At 42.3% G+C, this 23,210-nt stretch overlaps 1 protein-coding gene across 11 annotated transcripts in view; it reads right to left on the bottom strand.

The window, feature by feature from the left end:
• Positions 1-23,210, bottom strand: part of RNF220 (ring finger protein 220) — a 326,551-nt gene that overhangs the window by 285,377 nt on the left and 17,964 nt on the right. The window contains exon 1 of one of the 11 annotated variants that reach the window (XM_083509598.1): positions 5,107-5,195. The exons of 8 other annotated variants lie outside the window; for them this stretch is intronic. Coding sequence is in view for 1 of the 3 variants with exons in the window: in XM_083509609.1 (XP_083365735.1) it covers positions 5,107-5,153 (47 nt within the window). In the remaining 2 variants the exon portion in view is untranslated. Of the gene's footprint in view, positions 1-3,139; positions 3,275-5,106; positions 5,196-23,210 lie in introns of those variants that run through there. 2 more of the 11 variants (XM_083509609.1, XM_083509599.1) reach the window with 2 other exon arrangements.

The following is a 23,210-nucleotide window of genomic DNA, read 5'->3' as shown; positions in this document are numbered from 1 at the left end:
ACGGGCACATTTCAAATTTTGACAAAGTGCTGTGGTGCCAGTCACAAAATGGCTGCTGTGAGGGCATGGCATTACACAAAATGGCTGCTATAGGGGCATGACATACCACACAATTAGGGGGAGTGCAGTCATTGCTGTTTCCCCAACAAACTCCCCCTACCCAAGGCAACCTCATATTTGCTGTAGGAAGTCACCTATGTCCTGTTGGTCCTGACTATGGAAATCACACAATATTGATTTACACACACACGCACACACACACACACACACACACACACAGTTGCTGTCTAATAACAACATGGAACATACCCCAGTGCCAGGAAAAATAATCGGGGTGGTCACACCACACTTACCCTCTCTTGTATATACAGCACCACAGGCACACATGCATCGTTCACACACAAGCACTTTACATATACAATACTGACGCGTGATTGGAGGCTCACGGGTCCTTTTGGACATGGAAGAGGGCAGAATGAGGGAGCGCTTATGCGCACTTCACTGAGACAAGCAGGGTCCGGGAACAGGAACCCTGCGTGTATTTTTTCCTTTCTCTCTCCTCATGTCCATCTCACTCTCTCACTTCCATACCACACACACAAACACACACACACACACACTCAGTAAAACCCCTCCACAGGTGAAGAAAGTGCTTGCCATTTCCAAAAAATTCCAAACAAAATGCCCCGAAAAAATAAATGAGCACCACCAACCTGGCACCTGTTGCCACCATGTCAGGTTGGGGTTCTCTGCACCAAATAAAGATACTGTTGCCACAGCAACTAGCTGTTCTGGGATCACGGGAAACACAGAAGTAGGAAGAAACTTTTATCACAGTTAGGCATGGGTGATATATCAATATATCGCCCAGGACCGGTATGTGGGGGCAGACCACAATGACAGCTTCACTCAGCGGTATATCACTGGTGAAAATGTCACCGCACTTGAGTCCCTCTGCCTCCAGCGCCCAGCGCACTGAGGGATAAACAAACTAGATGGGAGCTGGAGGCAGAGTGACTCAAATGGCGGCAGTTTTACCAGTGACATACCAGCACCATCGCATTCTGCCCCAGCAGAGGGAGAAGCAAGCTGAATCAGCGCTGGTGGAAGGCAGCCAGGTGGTGTAGGGGCTCTTGGCTGCTGCTGGTGGGCCAGCACTGGGCAGCAGCCTCCAACAGCCCCTCTCTGCAAGGCACCCCGTGCCTTACGAACTTCTCCCAGGAGGGTGGGCTGTGTCATTCCTCCTGGGGTGAATGACCCCCCATGAGAGGAAAGAGACAGCGCACCTACACGTGTGAAAGTGAAGGCAGGCTCTGTGTACTTGGCTACTGTCGCTTAGTCCGTCTTCAGGGAGTGGGGGGCAAGCTGGCAAGGTAACTCGCGCACCCCACCCCCCCATACAAGTGAAGGCAGAGGGAACTTGGCCAAAGAGCCCCAAGGTCCTTGCTGCTCCAGCATGAGCGGCAGGGGCCTCAAGGCTCGCTCAGCTGGAGGCAGGAGCCTTTCTGCCCCCTGGCTGAGCAGCAGGCTGGGCCAGCTGCATTGGCCACAGCCCACGATGTGCTAGATGAAAGCATCTCAGCTTCCACGATGAAAGCTGCAGCAGTTTCACCTGGCATCTCACAAGCTGGGGCCATTGCAGGTTTTTTCAGCATCGCGGTATATCGCCAAACGCAGATGACTGGCTGGCAATACACCACGATGCTGAAAACCCAGTATCACCCAGCCCTAATCACAGTTATGTGAGCCTGTGTGGTAAGGTGGTTAGAGGCGGAGACCTAGGCTCAAATCCCCATTCAGCCATGAAATCCGCAGACAAACTTAAGGCTGTTGTTACCTCTCTGCCTAAATTCTCAGAGATAGTGTGAAGATAAAATGGAAGAGAGTGATGTATACTGCCTTAAGCTTCTTTGCTATAAACTTAATAATCTTGGTATCTATTTGGGTAGGATTACATAAAAATCACTTGTGTATTACTATGTATCGTTAATTTTCCTGAGTTTTGCACAACTTTTTGCTCCTTCCCTTCTTTTTGTATTATGCTTTTCTAATATGTTATTTTCTGGAAAAAGCATTGAAAAAATAATAGTAACAACTACTACTACTACTCTGCTGCTGCTGTTACAGGAGGTACCATGCATCATAAACCAGTTTCTACAGATTATTCTTTTTAATTTCTGTCGCAATTAAGCTATGTCCTCTTTGCATTAAGGTAATAAATTTTGGGGGCCATTCATTGTGTAGCAAGGTTCCTAAGAACATTATAGATAATCCGGGGTTAATTAGCTGACTGACCAATTAAGTGCTTCCACCCCCTTCCTTTACATTTGTATAAACTGAAATACCTTGCAAGCAGTTCTGGCTAGATCAAATACTAAGTAAGCATGGGCCTCAGTTTTCCTCAGTACAGACAGGTACTGCTCACTTTTTTGGTGCAGGTTACAGGGAAAAAATAGCCTTCCAAATGTTGGACTCCCAACTCAGCTCCAACCAACATAGCAAAAGGCCAGGAATGATGGGGCACCACATTGACTATCCCTGTTCTAGGCGATGTTAGAAAAGGTTGAGAAGAATGAAGAGGATTTTCAGCCTTACAGATCTGATTTTTCCCATCAGTAAAAATCAAGCCTAAAAAGCACCCTTAGGCCAGAAAAGTGACAAAGAAATTAATAATTAATCCAAATCCTGGGCAGCCCAGCAGAGCACAATACTTTAAAGTGTGTATTCGAAAATAAATCCAAGCACATACAAACCAAAGCCATTCTTTGAACGCCAGCACCCAGGAACTGTGGCAGATGCAGGATTGATGCAGCTGCTCCAGCAAGCCAGTTCAGAGAGCCCTTTCCTCGACAGCTCACCCTGATGCCATTCTCAGAAGTCACTCACTTTTTTCCACATTGCCTTTTTATTGTTTCAACTTTTTTGTTTTCTTTCAGAGTAACAAAGAACAGAGAGGAGGGAAACCCACAACACTTTAAACTTAAGGCTATTAAAAATGAAAAGCAAAAAAAGGAAGCTGGGAAGGTGGGGGGGGGGCAGGGAAAGAGAATAGAGGGGATATTTTCTCTTCCCTTTAAGGAAGGGTCTTTTTCTTTTTCAACCTGCTTTTGAAAGAGTCAAGCCCCATAAAGATCTTTACCTTTCCAGATGCCTGTAGCTCTTGATAAAGGTGAAGAGGAACAACTTATGTTGGGCTGAGAAGAACAAATCCCTTCTTTTGTTCTTGGCAAAAGTCTTTGCTAATTGCTTCTGGCTGCTTTCTGTATTTGTCAGTTAACACTGGGAAAAAGCAAGGTAGCACAAGAGAGGGAACAAAATCAATGGGTGACAAAGTGGGGGGAAATAATATCTCTTTGGCGGCCTCAAAAGTACAGAAAGAGGGATAAAGTAAAGAGAATGGGAGAGGTCTCAAAAATAAAGAAATGACCCGATACTGCTTGGGTGAGCCCCATTTTTCCTATCAGCTTTTACAGGGGGCAATACGTTTTATTCATTGCCAGGACTGACTTATCGCAGCCTTGTTTTTAATGAGGTATAATAAGGAGAACATTTTGTAACAACACGGCTCCGCTATTTTATCCGACAAACAGCTGTGTCATGGCCGTCGCCGGGAGAATGAATCATATCTCTCTGCCTGCATATGCGAACTCCCATGTAATTACCCTTGCATCTTAAATAAAGCAGGCCCTAAACCTGTCGCTCAGATTACAAGCAAGCGGAGCAACCCTCGTAACTGTGGCCTCTATCATTACAATTAATTTATCACAGAAGCGCTGAGATTAGAGACTGGAATTAAAACACAGTAAGGAGGGTACCACTGTGATGACAACAAATGAATCTGAGGGGGGACGGGGGGGGGTGAGATAGTTTTATTGCAAAGGTTGAGAAGCCTAATTTCTTAAGTAGATAAACATGGAGGGAGTTCTATACTTTACGTAAAGCTGGAAACAGCAGGTACTCTCTCCCTCTCTCTCAGGAAACAGTGACAAGAACTTGGGCCTTGAGTAGGCCCAAAATGTATGTAGGCATGTAGGTCATTCGGACAATAATAATATACTCACAAGTGTTTACGCATTTTACATCTTATTTTAAACATGATGTACATTTTTTAAAGGACTTGTGTACATGCTCTCACAAAAAGTGGAAAATGCCATCTTGCATCCATTTGTATTTTCGTTCTCCAGTGTGCATGCACAGAATTATCGCAGCACTTCCTTCATGTATTATTTATTTAACAGAATTTATATACCACTTGCTTGTAGAAAAGCCTCTAAGTGGTTTGCAATAAATACTAACATTATCAATAAAAACAGTTTAGAACATTTAAAAACATCTAAAGGTAATTAGAATTAACAGTGAAAAACACCAAAACACACTAACATCTACATGACTGGATAGGCTTGCCTAAATAAAAATGTTTTAAGCAGGCACATGTGCTGCTTTGTCATTGTGAAGTTCCTTATTGGCCGAGGCCCTTTTTAATTAGTTTTTTTATTACTTTGTCATTATATTTTTAAAAAGCCCCAGATAGGAAAGAGATCTCCAGTGACACTGCACACAAGTAATTTATACATGTCTGTGCTAAAAGCTACTGAACAGTCCAAAATGTGACTTGCCCATTTTGAAGGTAGTCTTTTTCTTTCTTTCTTTCTTTCTTTCTTTCTTTCTTTCTTTCTTTCTTTCTTTCTTTCTTCAAAATGATGCAGACAGAATCACCTCAAGCTTTTTGACACCAACTTTATTGTCTCCTTCTATCTACTTCATAAACTGACCAGCTGCTAAGGAGGGGGAGGGGCAAATCCAAAACTTCTCCTTCAGACATTAAGCAAGGTGAGGTAAGGTGAGGAAGGGACTTAACCCCTTCCAAATGGTCTCTTACTTTAATGTGGAACGGAGGGTTTTTTATTTGATTTTGTAACATGAGAACAGCTTAGTGCAGTCCTGTATCAGTACTGTATACGGAAATGTTTACTGCACATAATTTCAGCATCATGTTATCCATACTGTGTCACCAACTGCAGGTTTTGAAGTAAACAAACGGGGCCTACACTGAATGTTGCAGGGTATCCTCTATTGTAGCATATCTTCTATTGGACTTTTCCTCACCTCCTAACAGCAGTACTACTGTGCAGATTGCCAGTCAGCCATGCCATACTTCAGGATACTCCAGTCCATTCCCTCTCCCCCTCTCCTTTCCTTTTCCAACTGACATTCAGCACTCCATGGCTACTGAGCATGCTCAGTGCTCATTAAGACCTTGCAGAAGGCGATGTTGAACTCTTAGGTCTGACTTTTAAAATATTTTTGAAGTTATGGTAACCTTGTGGGTTCCCCAAGCATGCTATTAGCACCTGCACCATATATCCTTCTCCTGCTCCATGGCCCCCTTTTGGCTCCAGTCCTGTCAGCGTTCCCCACCTGAGTTTGCCATTAGGACTGACGGACAACAAAGAAGCATGTCTTCAATATTAACTCTTCTGGTGTGTATTTTAAACCAGTATCCACATTAACACATACAAATGACAAAGCTGGAGGAGCAGGTGGTATAATCCTAAAAGAAAGATTCAAAGGGCCATAAGAAACAACAAGCAATGCAATGTAATTGCAATAAAGGCACAAAAACAACGGGACCTTCCAGGAATTTGGCAAGAATGGGAATGTGCTAGATCAGCCACACACAAACCTCTTATAGTTAGGAACTCTATTCCTTTCTGAAGTGTATATATGCCTCCTTTGAACCACAAAAGTCAGCTTCCCTGCCAAGCACCCAAACTATTCTTGTGGCAATTTTAAAATACAATGGGCAGCAAGTAAATTGAAAATTGCCCAACAAAACTGCAGCCTTTCACAGGCCAGTCAGGGTCATGTAAATTCAGCGGATTATCCATCCCTAACTTCCCTCATGTATCACCAGCCTCTGTTATCGATCTGTTCCTCCAAGGAAGCAGTACCATACCATCCCTTGCTGAGTCCTGCAAATCCAGTCAGACACTTTTCTGACTGTTGCAGAACACATTAGGAGAAGTTCAGTAGTGCCTGGTTTCTGCACACCATAATCTGATTTGGGCCATAACATGTGTACATAGGGATACTCAGCTGCACTGTCACAAAAATCCAATAAAATGTTTGACAGCTGCACTGACAGACATAATGGCCGTGTTAGCATGAAATGGTAAACCATGGTTTAGTGTTACAAGGACAAGCCAGTGATCTTCCTACAGTGCAGATGTGGGAAGAGTTCAAAAGTTTTTGCTTTCCTGCAACTGGTAATGATGCCCAAGACCAGACAAACTGTGGTTAACCTTAAGTATGGTTTGCTTAAACAAGTCAAAGTTAAGCTCCACCTTATGAATTTGTTTTGTTTCATCAAACCCTAGATAAGACTAACCACAATTTAGGATTTGGATGCAACACTAAATTATGGTCAATGTAAAATGGAAGTGGAAGTTTTTTACCTTCTCCCTGCAACTGTGCCAGAGAAAGAGAACTGGAAAGCACACAAACCCAAGATGTGCTGTCGCTCATCCTCTTTGGAGACTGATCTCATTCCAGCACTGGGCTAGAAGAAATGGAACCTCTGTTCCCCTGCTTCTCTGCTGATCACTGGAAAATCATGGGGGGTGGGTGGGTGGGTGGGTTAGTGAGTGAGAGAGAGAATGTGGGTTGTATGTGCAATGAAAGTGTGTACATCTGTGCATTAGTGTGCACTGGCAGCTTTGGCTATACCCACCGCTGGCATGCGGCCCTCATAGAGTTGAGCCATCCTCACTGCACCCTCACAAGCCAAAAATAGCCTAGCAAGCCAATCCTAGCTTAGTGTGTGACATGTAAACAGTCAATAACTAATGGCAAAAGAGCATCCTTAGACCTAAGCAAGTGGTAAATTCATACTTTTTTCTCTTTACTTCAAAGCCAATGAGAGTTATGTAATTTTAGTGCACCATCACTATGGTTGCTCTACAGTCATAGACTCTGTAGGGAGCAATTGCTCAGAAGCTATTCCCAGAGCACCCATCCCCATATTGTGTAAGGAAGGCTCTGTTCAGGCTCTACTAAAGAACTACTCTTCAGAATTCCAGGTTTAACTCATAGAAGTTTTGCGAACCCCTAGCCTTAAACAGAAACCATCAAACATGCAAACCAAGTACAGCTTCATTTGCAGTCCTAGCCCCACTTACCTGGGAATAAATTCCACAGAATTCAGTAACACTTACTTCTGAATATGTTTGGCTAGGATTGCCCTGTAAGTCAGTGCTTCAACACAAGATAAACACAGACAAAGTAAGTACTGAAATTAAAAATATATTATTCATCTCTAACTACTTCATCTGTCACCTGTGTCTGATCGATGACAGCAAGCTTGGCACACTGGATAGACAATTGTATTTGGTCCAGTCAGACCTGGGTTCAAATCCTTATTCAGCTCCCTGCATAAGCTTGAGTATTCAAGCCTCTGTCTAAACTACCTCAAACTGGGAAAACTCTTAATCTGCATCACAAGATTCTTGAAGGAAGAGCGAGATATAAATGATTAGGTGGCAATTTCACAGGCAATTTAATTTAACTACCAATTTCTGCTCTAGAAATATATTGGCTCTAGCATTTAGCCCACCACACCCAACCTGTTCCTGTTTCCATTTGGAAATAACAGTTTTTGGCTGTTTTAGAACCTGTCTGTCCAGTATCCTAGGCACAGATTAAATTGCCTACCACTGCCCTGTCAGCAACTATTCATTGGTTTTGAAGGATATTTCTTCCCTGAAACCTAAATGTATTAATCTTCTATCCTGAAATTCAGTCATTAATATTTCAGATGATGATGACCCAACTGAAATGTTCATACATATGGCTGATATCATTCCTATACCCTGTGCAGCAGTGTACCGCATAACTCCTTAGGGGGCGCAGAAGCTACATTTCTAGTGGCAAAAGAGATCCTGCCCCAAAGAAAAGTCAAAATATCATGACACCAAATACTTCATGGGGCAGGTCAGCACAATATGGCTTTTGGACAGAAAAGTGGCCCCATATCATATTTTTCACTCCAATGTGACCTTTCTCTCATTATGTGTAAGCAACCTGATGAATTTTCATGTGCACAAGCCAACAGATGCACCCTATTACTTTGTGCAATTATGGGGGGGGGGGGGAATGCTGTGGTCTACCTCTGGGCCAGAATGCTACCTCCAAATAGGTCAATACCAAACTCACAGCAGGGGGTTCAGAGTCACAACCTTCAGCTTGCATCCTTGCTTCCAACAATACCTGAGACACAACGAAGCCCATAAATGCACCTCCACACACTGCATTTTATTGATATTAATAGTTATTGTGGGCCAAATGCTAGTCACAGTGTGTTCAAAATATATCCTACACGAAATATTAATGGTACTACAGTAGTCTTTTAAATCTACTTGCACTCTGAAGCTGGGAGATATGAAGAGATGCTACAAGAGATGGGAATTCCTCCACCATCCTTCCCAGTAAGGGTCTACATGGCAATTCATAGTCCATCACACCCCTCCCCCTTCCAATCAGTGCAATATAAGAAGGTGGACTGTAAATTCCTTCCACATTAATAGCAATGGTTGATGCTCAATGGACCTATCCTGAGAACCCTCCATCCCAAGGGGCTTAAAATTTGGCAGAGACCTATGAGACACACTATGCACTTTCCTTTCATCTGCTTTTCCCACACCAGAAACAATATCCCAAAGGTAGAAAAAATATGAGACCAACCATGCTTCTTTGTCCCAGTGCATGTGGTGTGGGAGGGGTATGTACAAAATTACAGTTGATTTCTTGATTTTGAGAACCTATGCTCTGGAGTAGACACACAAAAGACAGTGGTGATTAAGACAATACCACAAAGACAAAAAAAAAGCTGTTTTCTTTATGGAGAGAAATGAAATCTATTCTAATTGGTGGTGAAGTCAAAAACACCTAAGAAAATCCCACCCTTAAAATCCCCAAACGCCTGTGTTTTGAAAATGTTTAAATCGTGAAGATATAGTAACTTCTGTAGCGCGGCCTTTAGCACCTCTCAAAGAACTTGAGTTACCAGGGAAAAGGGGGAGGGTGGTGGAAAAGAAACCTGACTTCAGTTACAGAGACGCCCCCCATTGCACCACCCCAACCGATTCACTAAACAGTGCTGAGACCAAAATGAAGCAGGCGGTCCCATATGTCATAAGAATTAAAGGCACGGTTCCCACTTTGTAACGATGCTTTTACAGAAACCGTTCCACTGTAAAACTTTATGATTTGAATCTTTATTGCTGCCAGCAGAGCACATGTTCACTGCCTTGAATTATAACTTAATATCAGCAAAATCTGGCGCTTTCCAGCACTTTTGGGGGGGGATAAAGTTTGTTCCTATTCCCTGCCCCAGTACCCTGCAGTTTCCCCCTAGCCACTGGTTGCAAGGGACGCTGCATGTTGGTATCACACTGCCAAGGAGGCACATCTGGAGACACTTTCTGTATGGAGGTCTCACCAGCATCTAAATGTACATGGGCAGCTACACCCGCAGGATACAGTTATGGATCTGTTTATCGCCATGATTGCAAAAACACTAAAATGCTAATAGAACAATGAGTACATCAATAAACACAGTTAAGGGGCTGAGACAGGCTCAGTGGAACCAGCACCCTTTCATGCTTAGATATTCCCTCAGATGAAAAGGAACATTGAACATTTGCACATGGAAGAGGAAATGAGAGGAAATAAACCATTCATTAAAAACCTGTATGTTTTATCAGACCTGTCAAAGGTTTGGACATGCAAAGACACAGGGAACGAGCATGGTCACAGAAGCTTCTAGACAAGCAAGGCTAGGAGAGCTACAGCATCCTTTCCCAATCTGGATACTTTCTAGAATGCCCAACACCCCTGCCCGTGCATATAAGCAAAATGCATGTAAGTGGGGAGCCTTGTCAAAGCAGATAACTAGGGTGATTTAAGAGGCATCAGAAATGCCCTTTTCTTTTATACTGTACCTTTGCCTCCAGAGTGCGAGAAAATGTAGGGAACCGTGTGACCGAGCCCGCTGCAACACAGCTTCCCTCCCAACAGCTGTTGAGTGGGATAGCGCAACATCAGCGAGAGCTCCCATGCGCCATTTTGGAGCCCATAAATTCTTTTTTTTTTAAAAAAAAAGCCTTTAAAATCTTTATTTCTGCACTTTTGGCTCACTGACATCCTCCTCGGCCTCTGGGGAGGGTCTCATGAGCAACAAGAACTTTCCAGCTCTCTCCTATCATTCCCAGGTTTGAATATATTTATTTATTTATTTATTTATTTATTTATTTAATTTATTTATTTCCTGGCACCACACACAAAAGTCAATCGTGCATAAGTGGGGAAATGCCTGTACTAAGAAAGCCTAAGGGACCTTCACCTTCTGAAGTGGTTTCTTTCCTTCCTAAGTTTTCTTAAAACCTTGCTAAACATCCTAAACTCCTAAATCAGAGATGTGGGAGCCAGATGGATCTCCAATTTCGAAAGCATGCAGCACACATTAAAGCAGTGATCATGTATTTTTCATATTTTCATTTGCAACTTAGGCACTGTGTATGTTGCCAGGGCTCAGGGTATTTGTAAAATACATGTTTCATCTCTCCTAAGGGCTCCTTACTTCTTTAGAGGCTGGAGTGGTTTAAGAATAATGACATTTTGCTTTTGGTTTATTAATTTTTATTGTGCCCTATGGTCACATTTTCAGGTTTTTCTCCACCAAACTTAAGGAGCAGAAATTTGAGAAACAAAGCCTTTGTCCTCTTTGATTTCATGCTGATACAAACTTCTTTTAAAAACCCTGAGTCATGTGATTAAATTGTGAAGGGTGGTAATTTGATTTACTGTTATTTTCCAAGAAACATTTAAACAGAAGTTATCTGGGAACCCTATTAAAAAACAACAACTTATTAGCCTCCGCAGGTGGAATGTGGAATGAGAGGAGAGGAACCCTTGTTTCATCTGAGGCTTGTCTAAAGGGCTCTTTTGGGGGTCGAAAAACAGTAATAAATGATTCATTGTGTGAAATGTTCACTTCACATCAAGGGCTGAATCCTGAGATCCATAGAATGAATGGAAGATCAGAAAAAGGGGACTCCCTTGTCCCCCTTGCAGACAACTCCTCGGCAAGACTTTCCTAGGGTGAGTGGGTTGTGGCAGCTTCTTCCGTGGTATTGGATGCAGGATGAGGGTGTGGGGCTGCAATGGGAATCAGGAATTGCTCCAAATCAGACAGAAGCACATTGCAAGGAATCTCCTCTCCCTCACACTTTAATCTATATAGTAGCATGTCTAAGTCAACTCACACAAGCCCATGAATATTTATTTAGTAAAACAACCAGTAACTAGAGCAAGAGAGCAGTTGGTAGCAGCGTTAGGAGAGATGAGTTCTCTTCACTTGAGCAAAAACAAGAATCCTCGTTTCTGGAAATGCTCTCTCTTTTTTAACCCTTCGAGACTTTCTGGGACAATTTGTCACCAGGGTTATTAGCATTTCTTCTGAGATATTGACAGCTTGTCTTTCTTGCCTTCCAACCAGTGAGTGATTTCTTCACACAGTCGCCAAATACTGCCAAATCACCATGGTAAATGTATCGACAGAATCATATTAACAGCTGCTGTGCATTTACAGCACCGTAAGTTATACAGAGAGGCGGAAACACACAGGGAAATAAAGCAGCCCCAGTCAGCAGTAGTGACAAGCGTTTATTTAGCAGTTGCTGCCTGGAACTATTTTTTATGCTTTAATTGCTAATTGTAAGATCCCATAAAAGAGCTGCCTTGGACCAAATTATTTGTCATCCCTCAGAGCTGAGCATCCATATGTTAGTTACCTGGCTACACAAATGACTTACCTGGACACTGCCCAATAATATAATAAAGTGAACTACCTTTTAACACAATACAGAGGATGCCAACAGACTTAAGAGCTCGTGTAAGATAATCAAGGGAAGACCTGTCTTGTGACAGAGTGTGACCCAAATTTTGCCATCTTACTTTTGTTCCTTCTTGGCATTGCCACAATGCACTCAGGGTTGGTAAACAAACTGAGTCCCAGGGTTCTCTGAATATCTCATTGTAATGGGCAATCACTTATTTCATTTTATGAATGTATATCCCATCCTCTAATGAAAACACATTTTCAGAGCAGCATACACAAAGCAAGTTAAAAGTAACAACAGTGGTTCATTCCACTGCAACAGCCTTTCACAATCAGAACCCTCTAGATGTTTAGGACTACAATTTCAGTCATCCCTTACCATGCTGGCTGGGACTGATGGGAGCTGTAGTTGAAAACATCTGGAAGGCATCAAGTTGGGGAAGTTTCACAATAAGAAGTCCCCTCACCCTAGAGGGGCATTCTTTGTCCTGTCATTTCTTTGTACTGTCACTATCCTGGCTCTCCTTCATTTTATGTGACACGGTTTATACTTTTCTTTTTGAGGTAATTTCTGTCACCACCCCACCCTACACAATGAGGACAGAAAGTTAATTTCACTGGCAATCAACCTGGCTTCAGAAATGAGCTAAGTGAACAAATAAGCTGCGAGAAGTGGTAGAAACTCCCCAGGAAATTTTTGAAGAAAACTGCCCACAATGCAGCATGTGCATTTAACATTCCCAAATCCTGGAAAATGCCTGCCCGTCACAACCTCCTTACTAGTCCACTCGATATTCTTCCCAATAAGCTTAAGAAAATAAACTCCTTAAAGCCAGGGCTGAAAAAGAGAGAGAACCCCCCACCTTTTCACTCCCCTCCAAATCTCCCTAGCTATTAAGCCTCTTAGAAGTTAGAATGTTGCTGAAGAAAGTGAGACCACGCCAAGCAGCTTAGGAAAGGCCTACGGCTCCATGTGGGAGGGGTGGGAATGGGTGTATGTGGAGAGGCAAGGAGTACAAGAGGTATGTGCAGCTGCAGCCGTAGCAGTACTTTGCTAGTCGGGCAAGAGAAAAAAATAAAAAATAAAATTTGTGTTGTCCTTTTTTCTTCTTTTTCATTTTCTGATTTTTGTCTGATTAGAAATTCAGCAAGTCAGACAAACTTTGAACAGATGCCTGAATAATGATTTATATATTTAACTTCCTGTTGTAGCAGAAACAGAAAAACACAACTTTCAAAGATAGCTCTGGGGAATTTGAAGGCCTCTGTTGCCCTTCAACAATGTTTTCAAAATCAACATTGCCCACCCTAGCCTGTCCCTCCTACCCAACTAGAGCTTACAAAGCTAGAACATACCCTATACGTGAAACTGAGTTAATGGCTAATATATTGAGAATTAAAGGCAATTGATTATGTTTCTGCAAAATGCCAACTTGCTCTATTATAATATCATCTCTTATCCCACTGTTAACTGTATCTGAAATTAACTGGGCTTTTAAAATATGCTGCTGCTGCTACTCCTACTTATCCTCCCTTCACCTTAAGATCCCAGGATAAGTTACAACCATTTAAAATGCAATATTAAGAACAGTTTAAAATTATTACAATCACAAAAACAAGGTGGGTCCTAAGAGTGATGTTTCAACTGCACATAAGAGTTCTCTTCTGGACGCACCCTGAGATAATGGCAGTCATTCTGTCTCTATGGGAAATGCAAAATGCTACACTTGGGGACGACATGTGCCTATCACACCTGACAGTGAAGTGGCCCAATAACTAACCATTGGGAAAGTGGAACAACATTCTATTTCTCTCACCTGGAGGCAGGTCCAGGAGCTGCAGGGAGAAGGTGCCAGCATGCTTCTGGTGATCAATGAATTTCCATTCTTCCACCCCTGTCCACTGAAACTCACATGCAGAGCTCCTACGAGTACCAGGCTTCCCACTTCATATCTTCACATCTGAAGGAAACAGTGAAGCTAGCATCCTCATCCCTACTTGCTTGATCCTAATTATTACACCAAAAGAGGAGAATCTCACTCTGGAATGTAACTCTAAGCAGAAATAGAATTCAGCACAGGACTGTGATGGTGGGCTAGGGCTATGGAAACAGTGCTTCAGTTTATAATGGCTTCCACTAAGTTTTATGGGACAAGACAAATAGGTTGTGCTTTGGAAGAAACTCAAGGCAAGACAAGACAAATAGGTTGTACTTTGGAAGAAACTAAAGGGCACCTGACCTCTGACCCAGAAAACGGAGCATGAGGCTCAGGTATAGCACAGGACAAACCCCAAAGTGCACTTTTTCCCTTTCTCCCATATAAGTGAACAGCTTCCGTTCACTCCTGAAGGCAACGCTAAAGTGCTGCACTTGGGATAACGGCAGCTCTGCTGTGCCAGAAGCTTCAGGGGTCACCCTTTATTACTAGCCATGGCTGCTACAAACCATGACCCAAGAAAACTATCAGAAAACACTACTTTGTAACATTATGGATGACATGCTGACATTCCAATAATATAACAAAATGGAAGAATGAGAGGAACCAAGAAAGATTTTGTAGCTAGCATATTATCCATCTGCAAAGGGGGCTATGGGGCGGGGGTTGGCTGAAAAGCCGCATAATTTTTTTAAATAACAACAGTAATAATTGGATACTGTAAAAGCAACTGCTGTGTGAATAGCAGTTAATCTTCTCTGTGTAACAGAGCTCCCTCTAGGTTGAACATTCAGGTATTTCAGAAACCAAGGCACACCAAATTTCACCCCCCTTTAGTACTCATAAAATGCAGAAATTCCCTGAAAAACAAGTGCTCATTCTCTAGTTAGCAGAGACTTTTTGTGCGAGAACGTGTGCAACACGCCCAACTGGACCCCCAAGGAGTATCCTGATACTAAGGTAACCTGGATCAATGCTTCAAAACAAAACCAGACACTCGCAACCTACGCTTCTTGTGAAAAAATAATGAAATCTCAGACTTATGCATTTAACCTAGGGTGCAATCTATGTAGTAGCCAGCCATTTAGAATCCATCCATCAGCATGCATTGAGAAGTGGGGAGAAATCCGTTATTTTCTCACTCTTTAACTACCCTGGATTGTGCAAGGAGTAATTAAAGTGTCTCAAAGTTTTTATGCTAGCTGATGTTGAGTATGTGCCCAATTTACACCTAGTTGAAGTTGATTTAAATGCATTGCTTGGAAAATCTGGGGGCTGTTTCATAATATTCTATACCAAAGTTAAAGCTAGTCTCTCATTACCAGGAGAAGAGGTATAAAATTACTGATAGCAAATTACCCTATTTCCCACCAGCTAGATCCGGCACACCCCTCAGATGCATCAGGAGACGCTTCTGTCAGGAAAGGAATTCAATACTAGAATGACAGGATTGGCTCACCACCCTGTTTACCATGTGTAACTGTAATTATCATAGGATACTTACTTGTATGAAAAGTCATTACAAATCAGCTATTGTTCTTTATGAAATGAATGCTGTGCTTGTCAGAGGAAGCCAGCCACTGTGACCTCAACTGACCATATGAATTGGGCCTAAACACAGGACTGGCTAAACAGGGGAGCGTCATACAAATCAGAGATGTCCTATCTCTGGCGACAGACTACTACTACAAAAGGTGTTTACACCCTTCTCCAAAATATATATAGGAACATAGGAAGCTGCCTTAGGCTAAGCAGCTTAAAACAAAGCCAAGTTGTGGGTCCCGGTCCCCTACAGAGAGGATACACATAGATTGTGGCCGACATCAGGTGCACTTGGCTTCAAAGGCCAGTGGTAGGAGCACACTGGAGCCACAGTAAACAGTAATGAGTATGCAGCCTTCTAGAAAGTCAGACCCTTGGTCCATCTAGCTCTGGGTGGTCCAATGCATGGCCCAAGGACCACACGCATCTCTCAGCAACGTGTGACGCCCCTCAGCCCTTGTGCCACCTTCCCAAAGCAGGATAATGAAGGAGATGGGCTTTGGGACGGAGGCATGATTGCTCTGACAGGGTTCTAGAGTCCTTCCACCGCCTTTCTAAAGCCCAGTTAGCACTTTCATGGCTTTGGGAAGGCGATGCAAGGGTGTATGCGTGTGTGTCAAATTTTGGCCTCACTTCTCCCACCCCAGCATGACAAGGCAGTGTGTAGCTCGTGGCTTCTGTGCCAAAGTACTTTTGCGGCACACTTGTTATGAAAATATGAGTCGCCCTGACTAACTAAACTCTGCTTAACACTAGGGGTGGGGAACCTCAGGCCAGGGGCAGACTTTGCTCTTTCAATCTTTCAGCAGAGCCTGGTACAAGGTCAAAATTCAGTGCCCCCCACCTCTCACCTTCCATTCTGCTTAATTCACTATGTCATCGTTGCAATGCCCTTCAGAACCCCCTAGGTTCAGTGTCCAGTGCGGAGGAACCTGTAGGGCTGCCATAAATCCTCCTCTGTTCAGGCCCAGGGGCCAAATGCCTCTCTATCTGGATCTTGAGTTTCTCCTCAGGTCATAGTTCCTCCTCAGCCACGCCCTCTGTCCCAAGGCCACAACCCTCACCAGCCCTGCTCTGTGGCCTCCTTGAACAATTCTGGCTGAGCAGAATATCCTTGGACTACAATAATGCCTCATGTTTGCTTGGGTGGAGGATACAGGGGGAGGGGTGTTGCTCTACCCACTTTTGCCTCTGGTCCCACCCGCCAAAAGGTTGCTCAGAAGGAAATGTGGGTCTGTCTGAAAAGCAGCCCTCCAGGGTTTCAGACAGGGAACACTCCCAGACCTACATGGAGATGCTAGACATTGAACCTGGGTCCTTCTGGCCACAAAACAGATGCTCTACCACAGAACTATGGCCCTGCCTCATATACTTTCATATACCGCTCTATGAAAGTAGTTCTCTATTAGTAAAAGCGTGCTTCTATCATTCTTCCTACCTAAATTTGTCTCCTGCTTTGTACAAGGGATTTCCAACCTCCTCACACAGGCCCCGTTTTCTAGTTGTTTCAAATTTATTAAGAAGGCAACCAAATAAGAGGGTTGTGGACAAAGTTTTCAGATGCATGCTTAGCATAAAAGGAGAGGCAAGCAGTGGGAAAGGGAGCTTGGCAGCCCATTACGGGCAGCGTGAACATCAGTGACAAGGCATCTGGCAAAAGCTCCTGTGAGCAAGCCAGGACCAGGGGACCAGCCTTTTCACATCTGGTTAAGTACCACTAAACCCTCAGACAAGCTGCCTAATTATGACAACACTTCTGCTGGAAAATTAGCATGCTTGACTGACCATGCTCAGAGGAAAGGGGGGGGGAGCAGCTGGCAGGAATGGGCAGTGCTACTGAAAATGCCTAGGAGTGGCTCCTGAAATGTAATCTAGAGCATGGCTGCCTTCAGAACCATGGCCCAATGGCATGCTTCCCCACTGTTCTCAGACTTTCTCAAGCAGCTGTTACCAATAATGGCTATTTCCCACACCACAGCTTATGGTGTGGAGCAAGGTGAGTCTAGTTCACACGCGCAGATGGGGAAAAGAGGTTAAGACGTGACTAAGTTTATACAATACTGAGAGCCACATATAAAGAAAGCAAAACTGAAAAGGATCGGATAAACGTTAAAATTATTACCTTTTGCAGGAAAAAATACCCAGAACTAATTCTATGTGAAACTTTTGTAGGCACTCCAATGTTCAGTTCTAAAGATACAGAACCACTGCTCACTAGCACCACATACAATGGGATTTTATTTGCAAGAAAGCATGTATTGCTGCCACATTGCTTCTTCCATCAAGAGCCACACCAAGAATTCTTGTCTGGTCACTTGGGCATCAATGACAAATGCAAATTTTAAAATTAGTTGTTGATGCCCAAGTGACAAGACAAAATGCACTGATTCTGATGAGAATTCTACCACGGGAAACTCCTGATAGAGGGTGTAGAGACCTAGGCTTTTCTTGATCAGTTATGAAGATCCCTGAGTGATCCTGAGACAGTCATTCTCTTACACCCTAACCAACCTCACAGCTTTGTTGTGGGACAGTAAGGGGGAGAGAATGGATCACTCCTTTACTACCCTGAAAAACCTTAAAGGAAGAAAATGATATAAATGCAATTAGCAAGTTAAAAACTGAAATGTATTGAGGCCCAGTCTGGAGTTCTGTTTAATCTAACTTTATTAGTGGGTGCTCACAATGATAGCTTGCTGAGTCTTTTACCAGTGTCAGCATAGCATACAGCCTACATCTCTCTCTGAAGAAAAAATATCTAGACACAGTTATCCATGGCCTAGTTATATCCAAGATAGATTACTGTAATGAATTGCACATGGAGCTGACTTTGAAGACAGTACAGAAATTACACCAGGATCAAAATGTGATGGCCAAATTGTTAACTGGCAACATTCACTATGAACATGCAACTCCCTGGAGGCACGTATGACATATTTTGTTTGTGAGGCTCCATCATTGCCTTGAAACTTACCTTTGCATCTAGGCTGGGATGAACATGGAAGGATATTGAGTTGAGCTGTTTGATGATACTAGCTGAAACTGAAATGTTCGGTTTGCTGCAGAAATATAGTCACTGGATTGTTGTTTTAACCATTTGGTTGCAGTCATTGGTTTATTTTTAAGATTAGGTTCGTTGTCATTTTAAAATGAATTTTGTATACCAAACTGTGATCCTAACAGATGAAGGACACTACCTATGCTAAGTGAAGTGAAGTGAAGTGAAGTAAAGTAAAGTAAAGTACTATGCTAGTGTCTACTAGTCTGCTTCCAAGTACTATTCAACATGATGGTTTGGGCATTTAAAGCCTTGATCAGCCTAGAATCTGAGTAGCTGAAGGACTATCTTCTCCTATATAAGCCTGTCTGTCCAAGTGCTTCTGCCACATGAAGTTCAGTCCACAGCTACCAAAAATGAGACAGGGTCTTTTCTGGGATGGGACACAAACTTTCAACCTTGTTCTCATATTGTGTTCATCAACTGCTGGCATTATACTCTTTTAGGTGGCCAGCACAATCTCAAGTGTCCTTTTGTCCTTTTGATGGCATCTGTTTTTATTGTTATTTCTCCTGGTTGTTTTTAATATTTGTTTTTGTTTGCCAGCTTGAGACCTCAGCAATAAGGCAAGATACAAACCTAGAAGAAAATAAAGAAAAATAGCTACAAATGTGTGGTTCCTAGGCTACAGGCCAATACCAACAGGTGATTCCAAAACTCTACCGGCGGTGATGGGGAATTTAGATCAAGTAGATAAGATATTAGGAAACATCTCCTGTAACAGATAAGAGATAAAAAAGTAACATAAGGAAATTATAGAGTCTCCTTTCTTTGATGGCTGCAAGAGTAAGCTGAATAAGGGTCAGAAAGCAGTGGTTTAGGTATAGCAAAGCCCACCTATGTGTTAGGGATAAGCCTATTAGGTGCTTGAGATTCTATCCCACCACCTCCCACAGTTGCCTTTTTATCATTTTAAAATTTGCATTTCAGAACCAGGAAAATGTTTTACAATATTTAGTGACAAACTATATATAATTTGCACATAGAGATCAGGAAAAAAACAGACACACAGACATTCACTTAGAAGAGAAAGAAAGTTACCCAATATTTTATTGAAAGTAGGTGCTAAGTACAATAATCTGTGCTCTGCTAAATCTTATCTATATACCCTCTTCAGACAGACAACCAGTGGTATCTGGAAACATGTTTTGTGCCTTTGAGATTATTTATCATGACAGGAGAAGTTTGAATCTTAGACAACTTGCTTGCAGATTTATCAGAGTCCCTGCTTCCATGGATATTTTTTTAATCATACATCCTTCTGAATGCTCCACTCACCATTGGACATTGTAGACACATTTCACAGACTCCAGGAAAATCACAAAGCAATAGTGTCCCTCCTGAAGAGAAAGAAACTGCTAAGCCTCTTGTGACTTACCTGTTGGAAAAATCATTGTCAAACTACAGGGTTGATCACAGTAAGAAAATTGTACAAGCCCAGAATGTTAGACACCCACACGCTGGCATGATGGAGAATGAAATATCTTGCAACATCAAACAGTTAAGTGAAAACATTTCCACTTCGCTCTGAACATCCTACACTGCCTCAAATTAGGATATTTGTACGTACCCAAAAATAAATATTTTGCCAGCTGCTGAGAACTTAGAAGAGGCTTTAGACCCCCAGAGAGCTTTGGAGAATTCACAGCAGAAACAGTTTCAACAGCCACATCTATAAGATCAGGGAAACAGGGAATGTGAAAGACTCCTGTCTGAAAGATGCTGCCAGCCAGAAGAGACTACAGGGGTAGATGGACAGTCTTATCTAGTACAGTATAAGGCTGCTTCCTTGTTCCTAAATTCTTCAGCCCTGACTCTTGTTGTCATCATTCAAGTTCTCATGATACAGGTGAGGCATCACTGGACACCACTCAAAAAAATAAGGGAACTTTGTTACTGCTTGGATAGCTAAAGTTAAAGGTAGTCAGTAATGATGAATACTAAAATGTAATTTTAGTTACATTTCAATCCACAAAAACAATAAATGTGCACCTGTATAGTGCTGTTTTGGGTCATGACCAGAAGGGTTTCCTGCTCCATCATGTGGTCCACAAAGGTAATTTTTAAGAATGAAAGAGTAATTCCCAACTCTGATCTATGAAATTATGACCTGCACAATACAAAAAATGGAAGGAGGAAATAATTTCTTTTAACAGGAGGAGATACTTGCATAATTGACACTGTTGGGGGAAAGGCCTTGCCAATTATTGTAAGATGCCCAAACTTGCATATTTCCCAAATTTCAAGAAGGATCAAAGTTTTATCATTTTTTCACCAAGAAAAGATGAAGTACCACAGCTAGCAAAGCTAGCTTAGGGCCAGAATATATGTGTCACAGGAGATCTACATCTCCCAAGATTTTTGTTTATTTTAATGTGTGTGTCAGTGTCCTGATATTTATTGGAGTTGTGATAGCAGGAAAGGTTTTTTGTTGTTTTTTAAAAAACTTTTTTCTCCATACCATTTCCCTGATTTACATAACCTATTATAAAGGTGCATATACTGTACCTATATTTTTTCCCTATACTGGTGGTAGTAAGGGACAAGTGGAGGGAGTTTAGATCAGAAAAACTTCATGGAGGGAAAAGGCTGAACATCTGCTCCTACCAAACACTACTACTGTGATCAACACTATGGCTGCTTTAAAATTAACTCACACCAAAAATCCCATGGCAATCCCATGGTGGATCTTCCACATCATGTCTGCTTTGGCCAGATAGAGAGAAAGGGTGATAGAATTGAAGTGAAGCACTGGATCAGGACTGGGGAACATTTCCCCCCCACCATGGGCTGCATTTCCTTAAGGGTAAACTTTTGGGAGAATGCCAATGGTGGGCAGGGCCAGAGTCAACTCTCACTCCCCTCTCTTTCACGCACAAATACACACACCACTTCAATTCATCTATCCAGTCACACATATTCACCACTCACCATCCCACCCAGCAAAACATATCTATCCACATATAAACAATTGTATGGAACCACAAAGGTGCAACTTGAGAAACCCAAGGTCAAAGGTTTGATTCCCCATTAAGGAACAGCTGCATATGCCTGCATTGCAGGGGGCTGGACTAGATGATCCTTAGGATCCTTTCCAACTCTATGACTGTTTCTATTAAATAGGTGTTTATGCTTGTGTGTTGAGAACAACTGCATTCATTCCATGTAGTAAATCTTGGTTTGAGGCGATATGTTGTTTGGCTGAAAGAGCTGGAAGAGAGAATTCTTATGTTGCTGCTGCAGAGAAAATTGAGCACCACGACAACAGGTTTCTATGCAAGGGGCTGTTGCTTTTTTATCAGGACCTAAAATGTATCATGTACAAAGAAGAGAAGGAGATAGTATTAAAATCCTTTGCTAGTTAAGAGTATTAAGAAGAAAAAGAAAAACTGAACCCAAACAAAGAGCACAAACCAAATCTATACAAGCCACTTCTTACTGACTCTCAGGTGCCGAGGGTCATAGCAGAAGTATAAACAGGAATTTCTTCCGAACAGAGGCATGGGTTGTGCTACATGTTAGGGAATGAAGGGCAAAGGCAAGCAAAGCAGAAAGTAACCCACTTAAATTAGACAGAAGGGTTAACTGCCTATTTCACCTTTTGATCAGGTTCAATTTGGCCTGTTAATCAGTCAGCCATGATTAAAGCAAGAATATACAGAAGCATCACATGGTTGGGTGTGTCAGGAAGGAAGCTAAGGCAGCCAGTCTTGTTGTTTCAAGGTTTTCTTTTAAAGGCGAAAAAGAGATTTTACGGTATAGGAAGGAAACTGGATTCTTCGCTTTGCCTCCAGGAATGCAGTGGATTCCTCACAGCTTCCAGCATTACCCCAGCAAAAATGTCTCTTGCGTCTGCTTCCTTTGTTTCTGGTTTTTTCCCCCTGCATTCAAAACTCCATAACTACTACAGCCTTTGTGGATCATCTAACTTGTAAAACCATAGTAACGTCTTTCACTTCCAACCCCAAACTTGAAATGACCCTACCATTTGATAAATTAATCTACTCTTTCCAAACAGGAATCAATTTTAGCTATAGCCTAATTGGCTAGTTTCTTAGAAAGCAAAGTGCTTTGAGTTTCCACATTCTGTACTGTACTTAATCAGATAATTTCTGCAACGAGGCAAAACACAACTGCTTTCTTTCTTCCGTATAAATGGGAGCAGATCAGTGGAACATCTAGTACAGTGCTGTGTCCAAGGAACTTCATGTTAAGCCATGAAATCATCCAACAGCCATTAAATCTGCAGAAATCATGTAAAGTATAAAGAAATACCACAGTCTGCCTGTTTTTGCTGCTTCCTTTGAGTTGTGAGCAGGGCCGGACAAATCTCAGGAACCTGTTGCCTGGGTACCTAGAAAGTTTGATACCAGCACATTGAAATATTTTTAAAAATAGAAAATAAAACCAGCTCCGTGCAGGGTGGAAGTTTTATAAAAGACTGATGTATGCAAAGTATTTCCAGTCCTAGTTATAACAAATGCAAGTAAACATTATTATCACTGTAAGCATCTGCTTTGTACAGTGACTGGTAAACAAAAAAGGGGCCTCCAGCTTTATCTTTCAAAACAGAAATGAAAACTTGAGAGGGTACCCTACACTATCCTGGAAAGCCTGGACAAAGCCAAACAGAGCATAAGCGGTCAAAACAATACTAGTCTTGATCCTTCTATGCAACTTAGAAGCGTAAATAAGAAGGAAATGACCATTCCACAGAGCTGCATAGGGACTCAGGTGAGGCAAGAGAAAATAGCATTTTCACAAATTTCAGACTGAA

Source organism: Podarcis liolepis (genome assembly GCF_965112155.1).
Source record: "Podarcis liolepis genome assembly, chromosome: 6".
NCBI lineage: Eukaryota > Metazoa > Chordata > Lepidosauria > Squamata > Lacertidae > Podarcis > Podarcis liolepis.
Note: the sequence above shows the minus strand (reverse complement) of the source record. Positions and strands in the feature narration are given on the sequence as shown.